Genomic DNA, 15,128 nt, shown 5'->3' on the forward strand with positions numbered 1-15,128 from the left:
ATACCTGCGCGTACACTTTTACCCTGGTTCATAAAGTCCGTCTGTCAGCTTCCTTCGTTACGGGGTCTAAGGCACTTGACGGTCTCTCTGCCTCGAGGTGAAGAACAAAAATGGCCGCTATCGTCGGCAGGACTTCGAAGCAAGCTCTGTTGCGAGCAAAATCGGGTCTTGTGACCCCTCAGGTAAGGCTGAAAAGCACTCAAAATATGAAAATAAGTATAGGGAAATGTAATACCGTCCACGAAAGACTATCGTCGTTCAGCGATGGCAAGGTTTTAGGGTTGAGAATAAACCTTCAATGCCCTTGAAAATCCCGTTTCATAAGTTTCAGTGTCACGTATGTATTGTGGGTAGATATGTTTGTATTTCGGTTGAAAGGACACAAACTGTTAGATAATACACATGCATCTATCAATGTATTGTCCTGGAGGTTAAATTGGTCGGAATCATATCCAAAACCATCACTATGCCATGTAACATAGAAAGGAATTAGAGAAGCTCGGAATTAGCATGCTTGGGGCAATGTAAGGTTAGATTTTGGGTCACATTTGTCTTAGCCAGTGTGATACGAGACGGGAAAACTTTTTTCACATCTGTGTGGTAACTGACTGACTGATTTGTGGGGACCGATTTGTGACCCATGAAATGTGTCATATTTTGCATCTGACTAGCTGTGAAATAAGGAGCACCTTTAGAATACACTACTACCATTTCTTGTGAGGACAATTACTGCCACAGGTCACGTCTCAAAAACAAGCAACCAGAATTTGTGAGAATGCGTTGGACCCGAATCCGCGACCTTCGGATTGTTAACCCGACCGCTAACAGACTGAGCTACGTCCGCCGCACTGAAAACTAAGTCCAAATTTACCTAATCATGATTACACCATTACAGAACTGAACGAAAAGGGTTGAATAGGTGACGGACACTTACACATTTTACGGGTAGACATGATGGCTCGTGACTATAGTTTAAGGACCCTTCTGAGTGATCCTGATGCCATTTGGCACAATCATTTTATTCCGTAATATGCAAGATACTGATTGGTGAGGAATGAGCGGATATGGTGCGAACTGAAAACGGTGTCAGACGTCAAATTGCGGGTACCCATGAACGACGTGGTGTATAATAATTCATCCGTTGATTTTTGTTAGAGAAAGTTGTGGTGGGAAACACTGTAAGGATATTGTGGAAAATTTAAGGAACGATGGAGGCATAAGCGTGGCTAGTGACCACACAAGGCTGAGTTCGCTTTTGAATCAGTGCTGAATAAATGCAGAGATGAAAGTCGCTTGTGTGAATGTTCCAGGATGGTTTCCTGTAGCCAAAATATTTGACACTAAACCATTTGACCCTGCTTTCTCTACGTTTTTGTGTGAAAAATATTAGGAGCTTCAATAGAATCTGTGATAGCCCCTAAAGGGGTACCTAACCCTAAGGGTTGATATATCGTAAAGGTGAACCAAGGGCTAACGATACGGTTTGGGTAATCAAATAGCCACTAAACGGATTACGGAGTACCTAACCCTAATGATTGTAAAGGGGTGGTTAATTGTGAAAGGGATCCAAGGGCTCAGGATAGAGATCTGGGTAACCTACCCTAACACCGGCGACATTTGGATGTGGTCAGCGCTAATATAATATACCTAATAAACTGCATTCCTGTGCATAATAATGAAAATTAATGAATCAAAAAGATATTGTATGTATATTTGTTCCCATTTAAAATCATTTTAGCCACTTAAATTACGAAAAAATACATTGTAGGCTATTTTTAGTAAACAAATTTTAAAAACTCTCAACATCGTTAGGCTTATTCAATGACATTGCATGTAGAGATGATAGATCATTGGAGAAGCTTATATACACTTAATGACCCCTTACGTCACAGGGCATTTGCTGGTCTGACTGGTCTGACTGGCAACAAAATTCTACCAATTTTGCCATAGGGTATCATAACGTGTTTGAAAAGTTTGTGGTACTGTATTCTAAAGGTAGGTTCGAAATCAGGACTACAAATGCTTAGAGCAACTTTAGAATACGGTATCCCCAGGTCACATGTTTTTTTTAGCCCCTAAACAATACTTAACCACACGCTTGATGAAGTAATCAAGGTTGATACTTCGAAGCCAACTGAAGACATCAAAGTGTTTGCCACTTTCCACTGAAGTTATGTTATGAATTATGTTCAATAAGTACAGAAAACAAACCTCAATACTTACTTTTTCACTGATGCACATTTTAATCAGACTTGATCTGATTATGATTCTGCATAAGAAAAATTGTATGCACCAATGATGTATCAGCTGCTGTTTGTAAACTTTCTGTCTGTTATGCCATGTGACTGATCATGTTGTGCATCAATTTTTAACTTGACTATTGGAGTGGCTCAAAATCATGTGACTGTAACAAGATAGTGCCTCATCTTGCTCGGCGAGGCCATATCACAATAAAATTAACAAAACATGCAAGTGCCCTACAAATGTTCTCAAAGATAAGACCTAATTTTAGTGTAGTAGGATTGTTATTAGACATGTAGTTAGAAATACTTCTCTGCGTTAGAAACAAAAGTTTTCATCCACTAGTCCTTCTAATGATAACATATGGCAAATTTCTACTAGTTCTTATGATACCTTAACTATTCGGCAGTTTGGCAAGGACTATAGGACTAGTTCCAATTTCTACCGCTGCTAGGGGCTCGAAAACCCATAACACGAGGATATATCACAACTCTACATCTCTGCCATAGGTTACATGTCACTGAGACAAGGAACCACTTTTTGTGAGAATTTGTCGGATGCGAACCCGTGAGACTTTAGTAATGTTAACCCAGCAGCTAACGGCCTGAGCTACTTTCACACTGTTAAACTGAGTGTAAATGTATTCCTAGGACATTATGGAAACTGAAAAGGGTGTCTGATGTTGAATTTATGAGTACTCATGAATGACAGGATATTTTATAACATGTTCAACGATTTTGTGAAACTTGTTGTATTGTGTATTTGTAACGTTTTTACCCACTATACTGGAACACAGAAACAATATTTCATTATGTTTTACATGGTGCAGGCTAATTTCGTGTCCTTCAAGAAGCTCAGCACCGGCAAGAAGGTAGTTGTCGCTGCTGCTGGAGCTGCAGTTGCTGGAGGGGTTGGTCTGGCGGTCGCCCTCAACCAGGCCGTCATAGCTGCTGACCTTGAACTCCATCCGCCAAAGTATCCATGGAGTCATCATGGAATGTTCAACGCATTTGATCATGGAAGGTATTTGCTAACAATTTTATGGGGTCCCAGACCATTGTCACCTAATTTTTTATGATCATATTCATGTAATGTTGCACATTCTTGAAGCCCTGCACTAAATATACCTGTTTTTTCCTTGAGACCCAGTCTGAACTTTGATTTCATATATTATCAGTTAAATTTGATCATGTTTATCAGGCTAAGATGTAGGTCTTGATGTTTTTGTGTTGATTTCATGATTCAAACAACCATGCTTGTTCTGCATATTTGCTTCCATTCTCAATTTTTGTATGTTTTAATAGGATGCAATATTTTGTGTCCATCAAATCACGAGTTGACATGTTTTGAATAGTTTTATGATTTTGATATGCGGTTGGTCGATGTTTAGCATGCATAAATACTTGACACCATATTTCATTGATATTACATGGGTGAAAATCCAGGTTAGAATAGGTCTTACAGCAAACCACACTTGTCGTAAGAAGTTACTATGCTTGTCAGGCTCGCTGACCTTGTTGATACATGTCATTGACCCCATTTGTGTAGACCGATGCTTATGATATCAATAACTGGATTGTATGGTCCAGACTCAATTATTTACAGACCGCCGTCATAAAGCTGGAATATTGCTTGGTGCAGCTAGATAGGACAGTGCTAAAGCATTGTTACATCCTTCACGTTACCGGGGTAACCTTCCCTCTGTTGCAGCATCCGCCGTGGCTATCAGGTATACAAGCAGGTGTGTGCTGCATGTCACAGTATGGAATACCTCTGCTACCGTAACCTGGTCGGCGTCATCATGACAGAAGAAGAGGCCAAGGTAGAAGCCGAAGATGTGAGTGAGAGCTATATCATGCCATACAGTGCTTTTTTCAGCTTAATGGAGGGTTTTGAGTCCTAAAGCAGGGATACATCTCAAGTCTTTGAAAGGCCTTCCTTATGAGATACATCTGTTTGAAAATGGAGGGGTGCATATGAAACAAAAGTGTTGGTTTTATGTCAGTATGTGTTGATCAGTGTTGGTTTTCCCCGATCACTTTGAGAAGGGCTATGACAAGGGGGCCTTAAGTTTCATGCTGGGGGGCAGGGCATGCCTGAAATCCTTGATCGTGGGTTCAAATCCTGATTTTTTCAGCACCATACCCGTGCTTGTTGGTTTACCCAAAGAGGTAACTGTCTGTGACCCCCATCACTTCTGACATGCCATGATATAACTGGAATACTGCTCAAAGCGGTGTATTGCGCAGCTCACTCACTCACAAGCTGGCCCAGTCGTCTAAGGCACCGTAATTCGCTGTGCAGAGTTGCGTCCATTGGGCACGCCAGAAACCTATGATTGTGGGTTTGAATCCCGGTTCGCCCAGATTATGTTTCTAGGTTTGTCTGCACCATACCCGTGCGTGTGGGTTTCACCGAAGTGGTAACATCTAAGACTTGCTTCTCTTGGGGCTTTCCTCCCACATTAAGCTGACACACCGTGATATGACTGGAATACTGTTACAACACAACTTACGCATTCACAAGCTTCATTTTGAACATTAGGGGGAGTACAGTTTGAACAAAACAAAGTACTAGCAAACAGTTACTTACTTTCTAGTTGGGATTACTCTCTCAGTTATTCAGGTTACAGATGAAAGATCACAGGCAATATATCGTGGTACATTTTGCATAACTTGAATCATAATTGCACAAAATTGCAATACAAAATTCAGGCCAATACTTGTCACTACTCTACACAAATGGTTACTTATGATGGGACCTCTGAAGAATCCGGGGTAGAATAGGTCTTCAGCAACCCATGCTTGCCGTAAAAGGCGACTATGCCTGTCGTAAAATGTGACTAATACCATCGGGTGGTCAGGCTTGACGACTTGGTTGGTACATGTCATCGATCCCGATTGCGTGGATGGATGCTCATGATGTCAATCACTGGATTGTCTGGTCCAGACCGCGTCATATAGCTGGAATATTGCTGAGGGCGGCATTAAAGAATAACCAACAAACAAACAAACTAATGATGGAATACCACAATCAGCAAGACATGATTGAATCTACCACAATTTCCCATAGACAATGGAATTGGAATATGAAGGGAGATGTTGCATCTCAACTCCCACTCTTCATCTGTTTGCCCAAGGCTCGGGAACCTATGATCAGGGGTCGCCCTGACCCGTGAAGATCAGGGTTAGAATAGGTCTTCAGCTACCCATGCTTGCCGTAAAAGGTGACTATGCTTGTCACAAGAGGTGACTAACCATGCTAACGGGATCGGGTGATCAGACCTACTTTCTTGGTTGATGCATGTCATCAATCCCAATTGCGTGGATCGATGCTCATGATGTCAATCACATGATTGTCTGGTCCAGACTTGATTATTTACAGACCGCCGTCATATAGCTGGAATATAGCTGAGTGCAGCGTTAAACAACAAACAAACTGAATCAACTTCATGTTTCTTGATATTCAACACTATACCCATGCTTTAGGTTTCACCCAAGTGGTAGACATATATATATAAGATCTGCTTTCCTCCTACATACTGTGTTATAACTGAAATCTTTGAAACTGTTCACCTGACCCCCCTACTCACCTGACTGCAGATCCAAGTGACTGACGGCCCAGATGAAGAGGGCAACATGTTCCAGAGGCCAGGCAAGTTGTCGGACAAATTCCCGGAGCCGTATCCCAATTCTGAGGCTGCCCGTGCTGCCAACAATGGTGCTCTTCCCCCTGACCTCAGCTACATCGTCAATGCCAGGCATGGTGGAGAGGTAAGAGGTTTTTCCTTTTTCCTTGGGGAAGATTGTCATTAGATGTTAGACATCTTAAATGACAGCAATAAAGATGTCATATTCATGGGTAGAACGCATGATTCTATCCCACAAGCAGTTTTCGAGATATGCGCCTACCAGTAGGTCCGTGGCAGGTAGATCTCGTTTCGGGCCTGTAGTTTCCAATTTTGGGATACAAATTTTGGAAAAGCTGACTAGTCATGTTGAACCTTGATCATACTCCTCAAATAAGGTGAAACCTTGTCAGTACAAGAGTAGAACACTACCTTTTGAACAGTCTTGTTGAGGACAACTATATATCTTGTAAGTCTACAAGGGATTGTCTTTCCCATGCCTATACTTTTGATTATCCGGGCATTTGTAAATCCGGACAAATTCCTCTGAACAGGAACATCTGGATTTCTAGGTTTCACAGTATGAGCAACAGTGTTCGAAATAATTATAAAACCCAACAAGACAGCTGGGCAGGTGACCCAGTGTTGCCTGCCCATCTTGCAATAATGCAAACAATCACTTGAGAATCTACAAGGAGCTATAAAAATGCTGAATAAATAGCATTGGGCAGGTAGAGTAAAATTTCCTGCCACGTGCAGGCAGTTATTTCCGACACTGATGAGTAAGCCGATAAAACCCAAGTGAAATCAAATATTGATATTATCAATGTGTCCCTTTCCTGTTACCATGGTTACAAGGAGGAGATTATTTCGAAGTTTGGTCGAGCCAAGGGTTGTTATCACTAATCGTCTCTGTGCGACTGTTGAGATCTGCCACAGTTGTAGCTGCGTACATCAGTTAATCCATGTGTATGATGTTATCGCAGAAGTTCAACTTGTTAAGTGTAGAAGTAGGTTTAATTTCTCACCCGTGAAGATGTAACCTGTTTAGAAACAATAAGCTGGTATTACACAGTGTTAAATACCAAAGCGTGTGCTTATGTACTGCAGAAACAAGTTTCACAAACAAATGTTGAAAACACTCAACATCCCTTGGCTATTTCAACGACATTGCGCATTGTGATGTGATTGTAAACTTTGTGGTGCAGATTCCCGTTCCAGAAGGCAACCGTAGTGCAATAAAAGTCCTAAGTCTTTGTTAAAGTATGGGAGTTGCGATAACTTTAGCACTTTGATGGCTTTGTGGAAAGGACTCCTGGATTCTAAATGTGGGCCTTGTATGGTATTAAATTAATACAAGTTTATATTTAATGTTTGAAGTATTATTCTGTTAAACTTATTTGGATTATGCTGTTGATAGTGGCTGCCTATATTCACACACAACTGTGCTATATGTTCATTGGTCAAAAAGAGCTCAGAATAGTCCACGTTCACAAAAGTTGAAAAGAAGTAAAAGTTTTTCCCGGAAACGCAAATGGGGAGGTAACTCTAAATTGGAGGTAAACAAATCAAGGAAAATCTTCACGAAATCAAATGTTATCACAGTGAATTTAGAAATTTAGGTATTTCTCAATCAATTGTTAAACGGAAAAAAGCAAGACGCAAAGAATATCGTCTTTATTTTGATTTATAGACGCAAAATCATAAATTAAGACGCATTTTGCGTCTTAGCGTCCCTTAATTTCGAACCCTGCCACAAAGCCATCTTAGTGCTAAGGAAATATTAACTCAGATACTTTAACACAGGCTTTAGACAATCGTTGCGGTAATATAAGATCACTTTGTGGGATGGGGCCCTTGCTAGAGATTTCAGTCAAGGATTTGCCTGGTTCAAATGCATTTGTTCACAGGCTGCCAAGATATAGCTGATTAGTACTGTGACACTGAACACAATTTGCCCACTCCTAAAAAATGATGTAAATGTGTTATTTGTGGCCACTAGAATTGAATATTTATGAATATGCAAGTATGTTCCTAAAGGGAATAAGAACATTATATGCATTGATTTCTTCAGAGACAACACTCTTGTAATTTTTAATTTGACAGTATTGTGGTCACTGGTCATTGTCGCATGTGAGCAGATTCTAGTACCTGGATAAGTGCAGTATGTAAATGTATAATATATTAATAATTAACAACATGAACAAACCATGTCAAATAATTTATGTTGTTAATGTTTCATTTAATATAACAAATAATACTTCAGCTGCTGATCTGTTATTGTATTCGTGAATTAATATTCGTATTCATCACCCTATATTCGTGACACAAATCATATTCACCTTATAGTGTATTATCTTGCAGCCCTAATGGTCATGGGATATTGTGATGTGATTGTAAACTTTGTTGTGCAGGTAACTTTAGCACTTCAGATGGCTTTGTGTAAAGGACTCCTGGATTTCTCAACGTGGGCCCATGTATGGTATTAAATTAATACAAGTCTAAAGTTTAACGTTTGAAGTATTATTCTGTTAAACTTATTTGGATTTTGCTGTTGATAGTGGCTGCCTATATCACATGTATATTCACACACAACTGTGAAATTTTGAAAAAAGAAGTTATGAATGGCAAGTATTAAATAAAATTCTGAATGAGCTCCCGTGTAATTCCAATTCTTTTAAACTCCTGAATAGTTCTGGTATCTGACTCTTTCACTCGTCATATTCCAGAACAAATAACTTTTTTTCATAAAATTGCCATAACACAGGAACTTGTTTAGTCTACTATATACTGATATAAACCAGGGACCCACCCCACAAAGCCATCTTAGTGCTAAGGAAATATTAACTCAGATAATAATAATAATATCAGATCCTAATAAATGATGTAAATGTGCTAATGTTAATGTTATTGTGTGCAGGACTATGTATTTTCATTGCTGACTGGCTACTGTGACCCACCAGAAGGAGTCAATGTGAAGGAAGGACTCTACTACAACCCCTACTTTCCAGGAGGAGCTATAGGCATGGCCCAGGCTCTCTATAATGAAATCATTGAATATGAAGATGGTAGGTGCTGTTTTACTTATTTGTCATTACCAATGTACAGACGTCAGATTTAGCCAAACTGATGATATATTGTTGGTGATGTTGATTTTTTAAAAATTCTTGGGGTCGCGAGAGTCATCCATGGTTCTGTAATTTCTCTGTGGTGTCCTGTTAGTTGTCCTGGAATCTGATGAACGTGGGTTAGAATCCCATGTTTACCCCGATCACTTTTGGGATTCCTTCCCAAATTAAGATGAAAGAGTGTAGTATAATTGAAATAGAGTCAAGTCCTGTTAGTATCAACGTTCGTTATCGAAAATCGGACAAGGACTTGTCTCGCATCAAAACATGGGCTGTGTACTCGCGGGCAGATGACCAAGGAGTTCGTTGATTACTCTGTCGGATAAACAAAACTGATTAACATGATTAATGAGTTATTTCGATAATTCGTTGCAAAATAGGTGTGTCGGAGTCGGGGTGCGAGACTGTCGGATTAACGGGTCTAAGTAGCACTGATTTAATCGGTTCCCATCATTAGTGTCAGATAAAGCCGATTATCGGATTAACAAAAGTCGGATTAACAAGACTTGACTGTTTAAAGCAGTGTTAATCCAAACTCACAAATGGTATTTTCAGCATTATGAAACCAGATAATAATCTGCTGTTGGATTGTCAGTTCAGTCGAGTAAAGCGTCTCCCTGGAGAGTGAAAGGTTGGTGGTTCGATCCCTGGCCGTGTCATACCCAAACCGATCGTACTTGTTGTTTCCCTGCCTGGAGCTCGGCATAAAGGGAAATAAAACAAGGTCTGGCTGGCTTGAAGTCTGCGATCTTGGTCTGGTCAGACCACCTCAGGGTGGGGGTCCTTGTTTTCTCTTTTGCCCTCGTCAAGAGTAATTATTTATACAGTGTTGGTCATCTGTTTGCAGGCACTGAGGCCACACAGAGTCAGTTAGCGAAGGATATATGTGTGTTCCTGAAGTGGGCCGCAGAACCCGAACATGACACTCGCAAGAAGATGGGACTCAAGGTAAGAGGTCATCACCATGAAATGAGTGGTGCTACGTGGACCAGTGTACAGCCTACATCAGGGGAAGTTAAGCAACTTGGTCTTGGAGAGTCCTTGGATGGATGGCTGTGATTAGCAGCTTGGCTCCTAGGACTTGGGCCTGTCCCACACTGAAGCACATGTGGTGTCTTGTTGGGCTGGTGACTGTTCTCATATGCCTCTGTTCACCCCAAAGTGAATGGGTGATGGTGATTTGACTGTTGTCTTTCTAGCAGCCTGGGTTGTATACTTCCCAAGGTGCCGATAATGAAAATCAAATGCACACTGATCAATTGTTCTCTGTGTGCTTTGAGCATGTTATCCAGCATAGAAAATAAATGTCATATAAATGGACATCTGTTGACTGCAGAGTTACATACCTTAGTCACATGCAAGGATCTCCCGATCATTTATGTTGGGATGATGGACCAACGTTCATATCACGATACCTTGCACACGATCAGAAACATATGATGATTCTTGCATGTGCTCTTATCTGGTGCGTAAGCCATCTTTTCCATAGACAGGAAGGCCAAATACCTGGTACACTGTAGATTTACAGTGGATGATTTTTTTTTCTGTTTTCACTACAAAAATTATGTTTGGTGCAATAGTTAAGAAAACATTTCAGGCAAGAAGCGATATATTATCCTTAGTGTGCGACTGTGATTGATACTTGTATCAAGACTATGACACTTATGATGCATTGATGCCTTTGTGTATCGTCCCATTACTTCTGATAATAGGCTGATCCTGAATATGGTTCTGGTTATTCAATACCTTGCCATGCTTACCAGTGTTAGTCCAAAGTGGTAAATGTCATATCTTTATCGGGGGCACGGTTGGCCCAGTCGTCTAAGGCGCCGCAATTCGCTGTGCAGAGTTGCATCCCTTGGGCATGCCAGAAACCTGTGATTGTGGGTTCGAATACCGGTTCGCACCGATTATGTTTCTAGGTTTGTCAGCACCATACCCGTGCTCGTGGGTTTCACCCAAGTGGTAAACGTCTGGGACCTGCATCACTTCGGGCTTTCCTCCCACATTAAGCTGACACTCCGCGATATAACTGGAATATTGTTAAAAGCGGTGTTAAACCCAACTCACTCACTCACTCATATCTTTATCACTGTTGACTTTCTGCCCGTGAAGATTCGGGCTAGAATAGGTCTTCAGCCACCCTTGCTTGTCATAAGAGGAGACTGTGAGGCAACTAATGGGATCTGGTATTCAAGTTTGCTAACTTAATCAATGCATGTAATCATACCCCCAATTGCTTGGATCGATGCTCTTGATATTAATCACTGGATTGATTGGTACAGACCGCCGTCATATAGCTTGAAGATTGCTGAGAGTGGCATTAAACAACAATCAAACAAACACTGTGTTCTTTCCTCCCACATCAAGTTAACACATTGTGATAAAACTGAAATTTCGTTCAGAGCAAACTCAAACTTAAAACCATTTCATCCTCAATTGAACTGTTGATGTTTAAGTTCTGGAATGATATACTAATGCAATCTTGAAGTTAACAATGCTGTTGATTCTTCCAGGCTATCATAATCTTCTCAGGACTAATTGCAGTAAGCTACTACCTGAAGCGACACAAGTGGTCTGTACTCAAGAGCAAAAAGATAGCTTTCAAGAAATGAGAACGTGGGGATCATAACCTGTCCACAATTTGTAAATTTTATTGTGTTTCCTGTCATTGGACTAGACAAAGGACTAAGTTGTTCATGGATGGCTGGCTGACTAACAACATATTGCTGGGCTTCTACTATATATCATCCATGGCCATACAGAAGGAACAGTTGTTGCATGTTGTTTCAATCATGATCTATACAGCTGTTTTCAGTCGTGATACATACTTAAAATAAAACTTAGACTGTGTTGACCATGTGTTCTGTTATATTTGGAGGCATGGGTGGACGAGTCGTCTAATGCCCAAGTCACATATACACCGATGCTTGGAAAGATTAGTTTACGATGCCCGAAATGCTGAAAATCAGCAAAATTGAGAGATACCCGATGGGGCGCGGGCACATATTATATTTTGGGCTGAATGGGATGAGCAGCATAGAATGTCTATAGGGATGCCTGTCCCTCCACACACACTGTCCTTCTGTCTCTTCCTCCCCGTTGTGCCCTTCTTCGCAGCAGCTCCCTTTGCCTTTCCACTCTTCATCTCCGAAGTTTCATACTCCACAAATTTACAAAACCAGCTGAAATGTGATACAGCACTTGCAACAATTTTGAAAGCGAACACTTTTTCCAAAACCCTTGGGACTCTGGCTGAAGGGGTATCTACCGATCATCTTTGGTTTCATTTGGACACCGAAGTGTCACAGAGGAGGGCACAGATCTGCGGCACGCCGGGGCATCGGTGAAACCCACCGCCCACATTATCCGGCGACTGTTGTATTTGTGACTAAGGCATAAGACATCGCAATTTGCTGTGCTGAGCTGTCGTCAGGCGTCCCAGAAAACTATGACTGTAGATTGGAATATCACTAAGCCCTGCTTATGTTTTTTGGCTTGTCAGCACCATATCATTGCAGCGCTTGCTCACTCACTCACTTAACCACACAAAAACTTAACCACTCATCACTCACTCACTCAACCGCTCACTCAACAACTCAACAACTCAACCACTCACTCAACCAAATACCCAACCAGTATTACATGATAAATTCCCTGGACCCATCAGCCGTCAAAGCTTCCTTTTGAAAATGACGCACCAGCTCCATCTCTCTTACCACTAACTTTGCACAGATTTTCTAAGAAGGCTCATGGGTATGAATTCAACACTCATCTGAACGAGAGTTTGGTTTGGAGGCACATTGAAAACCGGTGCCTCGTAGGACCGACCCCTCGTCACATAATATCAAATCTGGAGATTGTTTTTAGACGAGGTTTAGCATGTAATAACACGTTGTAATTTGACACTGGACTCACAAACGAAGCTGTTGTGGTAAATAGGTCCAGGGCGTTTATGATAAAAGGATGGAGCTGGGATAACAAGATAACAGCGTTACCAATATCTCCTGCCATGGGTCACAATAGAATTGTGTTTGTAGTAGTAAATATGAACCGTAGAAAAAGAGTTCTATAAAGCTTTAAGAAGAGATAGTCACTGAGGTCCCTTTGTCATCAGCAAAAATGATAACATGTGAAATTAATACACACAAAATTCCCCTTCTCTGAAAAAAGATGATTTGTACCACAAATTCTCAAACTCAGTCTTGATAAGTTTTCCTTGGATAACTAACTTTAGTAGTTTCTGAGAAAACTTGTCTCCATTGCACACTCAGTGCACTTAGTTGAAAATCACGGAGCAAGGGCCTCAGCTTCTTTTAAAAAAAAGAATTAACAAAACCAATTTTCGCACTGGGTCTTGACAAATATATCTTAGATAAGCATGCAAACTTACAGTAATGTCTCCATTTCACCCGGTAAGGACTACGTTGAAGAGCATGGAGCAAGGGACATAACTCTGTAAGACACCAATTTTCGAACTCATTTAAGATTATAACCAGTAAGATCAGTGCGTAAATTTCATTTGTTTAACGTTGAATGTTGAATGTTTTTGTCCCCATTCGACACTAAGATATGTCCAATTCTACTCTATGGTGCTGAAGTCTGGGGCCGAGAGAACTATGATACAATAGAGAAGGTACATCTATTTGCGTATAAAAGATTTTTAGGAGTAAATTCCAACACTCCAAATGTTACAGTTTACGAGGAATGTGGGAGATACCCAATGTATATATTTAGTTACATAAAAGTAATAAAATATTGGATAAAATTGCTTAAAATGCCAAATACCAGATTCCCAAAGAAATACTATAACATGATGATTCTTTACGATAGCAGAGGTGAAAATAACTGGGCCTCGGGTGTCAAAAAGATACTCCAATCTTGCGGTTTGCGTACATTTGGAGAGAGCAACATGTAACAGTACCAGATCGTTTCATATATAATTTAAGACAAAGGCTAAAAGATATGTATTTTCAAAAGTGGTACTCTTCACTAGGTTTACACAATAAGTTAAAGCATTACACCTGTTTTAAATCATTCATTCTGACCGAAAAATATCTTTTGGGTATAAATGTTAAGAAATTACGAACAGCACTATCCCGTTTCAGATGTAGTTCTCATGACCTTCTAATAGAAAAAGGTAGACATTTAGCGATACCAAGGGAAAACAGATTGTGTAAATATTGTACTTGCCAAGAGATAGAAGATGAATACCATTTTTTGCTAGTCTGTCCATTGTATGCAAATATCAGAAAAGAATACATACATAAATATTTTTACCTGAATCCTAGAATAGACAAATTTTATATCCTCATGTCATCTCAAAATGAAACAGTCACACAATATCTTTCAATGTATATATATCATGCAATGAACATCAGATCCTCTGCATTATAGATATGATATTTTGTTACGATATAAGTAATTCCTATTGCACCCATTGCTACCGTATGTATGTATGTACTATAGGCCTATGGCCTTTTCAGTACTTGAAATAAAGATTGATTGAGAAGCGGATGGACAGACGAACTCCGTTCCTATATCCCCTGTCCAACTTCCTGGCTGGGGATTACATAGCTGGAAAGCTTCCAACTCAAGTCATGTTAGAGCTATTCAAGATCTTACATGTAGCCAGTAAATGTCGACATGATATCGGACTTAAATACTCTTTGAGAATAGTTGTCCTCATTCAGAAGCGGACGCTAGTCACAAGTGGTGGAATACCACTTTGCAGGCTTCCCACTCAGGTCACGTTAGAAAAGAAGCAAGAAATCTATTCAATGTAGCCAGGCAATGTCGACATGACTCAAGTGTCTGGGGTGGCCTAAACACACAATCAGCCAGGTGACACCAGGTCCTCATAATTCCATCGAATACCTTACTTTTACTACATCATAGCCATAAATTCCTGTTTGGGCTGTTATCACACAATGAAATCTTCACTGCCAATTATCTAATAAGTTTTGAGGTAAACCCTATCCCCAAGCAAATGCTATTGTTACGTTCAAGGCAGGAAAACATCACTTCTTTCCTGTGTGTGCTGATATCAACACAAAATCTATTTTTATCAGTATCAGCACAAAGTTACTGTTACACGAGAATGTCACTCATGGTCAAACAGCGTGGAAGAA

General features: G+C 40.4%; 1 protein-coding gene across 1 annotated transcript; it reads left to right on the forward strand.

Moving 5' to 3' along the window:
- The first annotated feature begins 91 nt into the window (after positions 1-91).
- Positions 92-11,854, forward strand: LOC139478109 (cytochrome c1, heme protein, mitochondrial-like). Its single transcript, XM_071260422.1, has 7 exons — positions 92-182; positions 3,071-3,264; positions 3,952-4,078; positions 5,844-6,014; positions 8,790-8,937; positions 9,845-9,945; positions 11,514-11,854. Exons 1-7 carry the CDS (start codon positions 111-113, stop codon positions 11,610-11,612), a joined length of 912 nt encoding a protein of 303 aa, XP_071116523.1. The 5' UTR covers positions 92-110; the 3' UTR covers positions 11,613-11,854.
- The last annotated feature ends 3,274 nt before the right edge of the window (positions 11,855-15,128 follow it).

The sequence above is a fragment of the Haliotis cracherodii genome, unplaced genomic scaffold, assembly GCF_022045235.1.
Source record: "Haliotis cracherodii isolate W230 unplaced genomic scaffold, xgHalCrac1.p SCAF_39, whole genome shotgun sequence".
NCBI classification, from domain to species: domain Eukaryota; kingdom Metazoa; phylum Mollusca; class Gastropoda; order Lepetellida; family Haliotidae; genus Haliotis; species Haliotis cracherodii.

Coding starts and splice junctions, on each gene's coding strand:
- LOC139478109 (XM_071260422.1), top strand. CDS start 111: ATGGCCGCTATCGTCGGCAGGACTTCGAAGCAAGCTCTGTTGCGAGCA. Junction 183..3,070: donor CGGGTCTTGTGACCCCTCAG/GTAAGGCTGAAA, acceptor TACATGGTGCAG/GCTAATTTCGTGTCCTTCAA. Junction 8,938..9,844: donor AATCATTGAATATGAAGATG/GTAGGTGCTGTT, acceptor ATCTGTTTGCAG/GCACTGAGGCCACACAGAGT.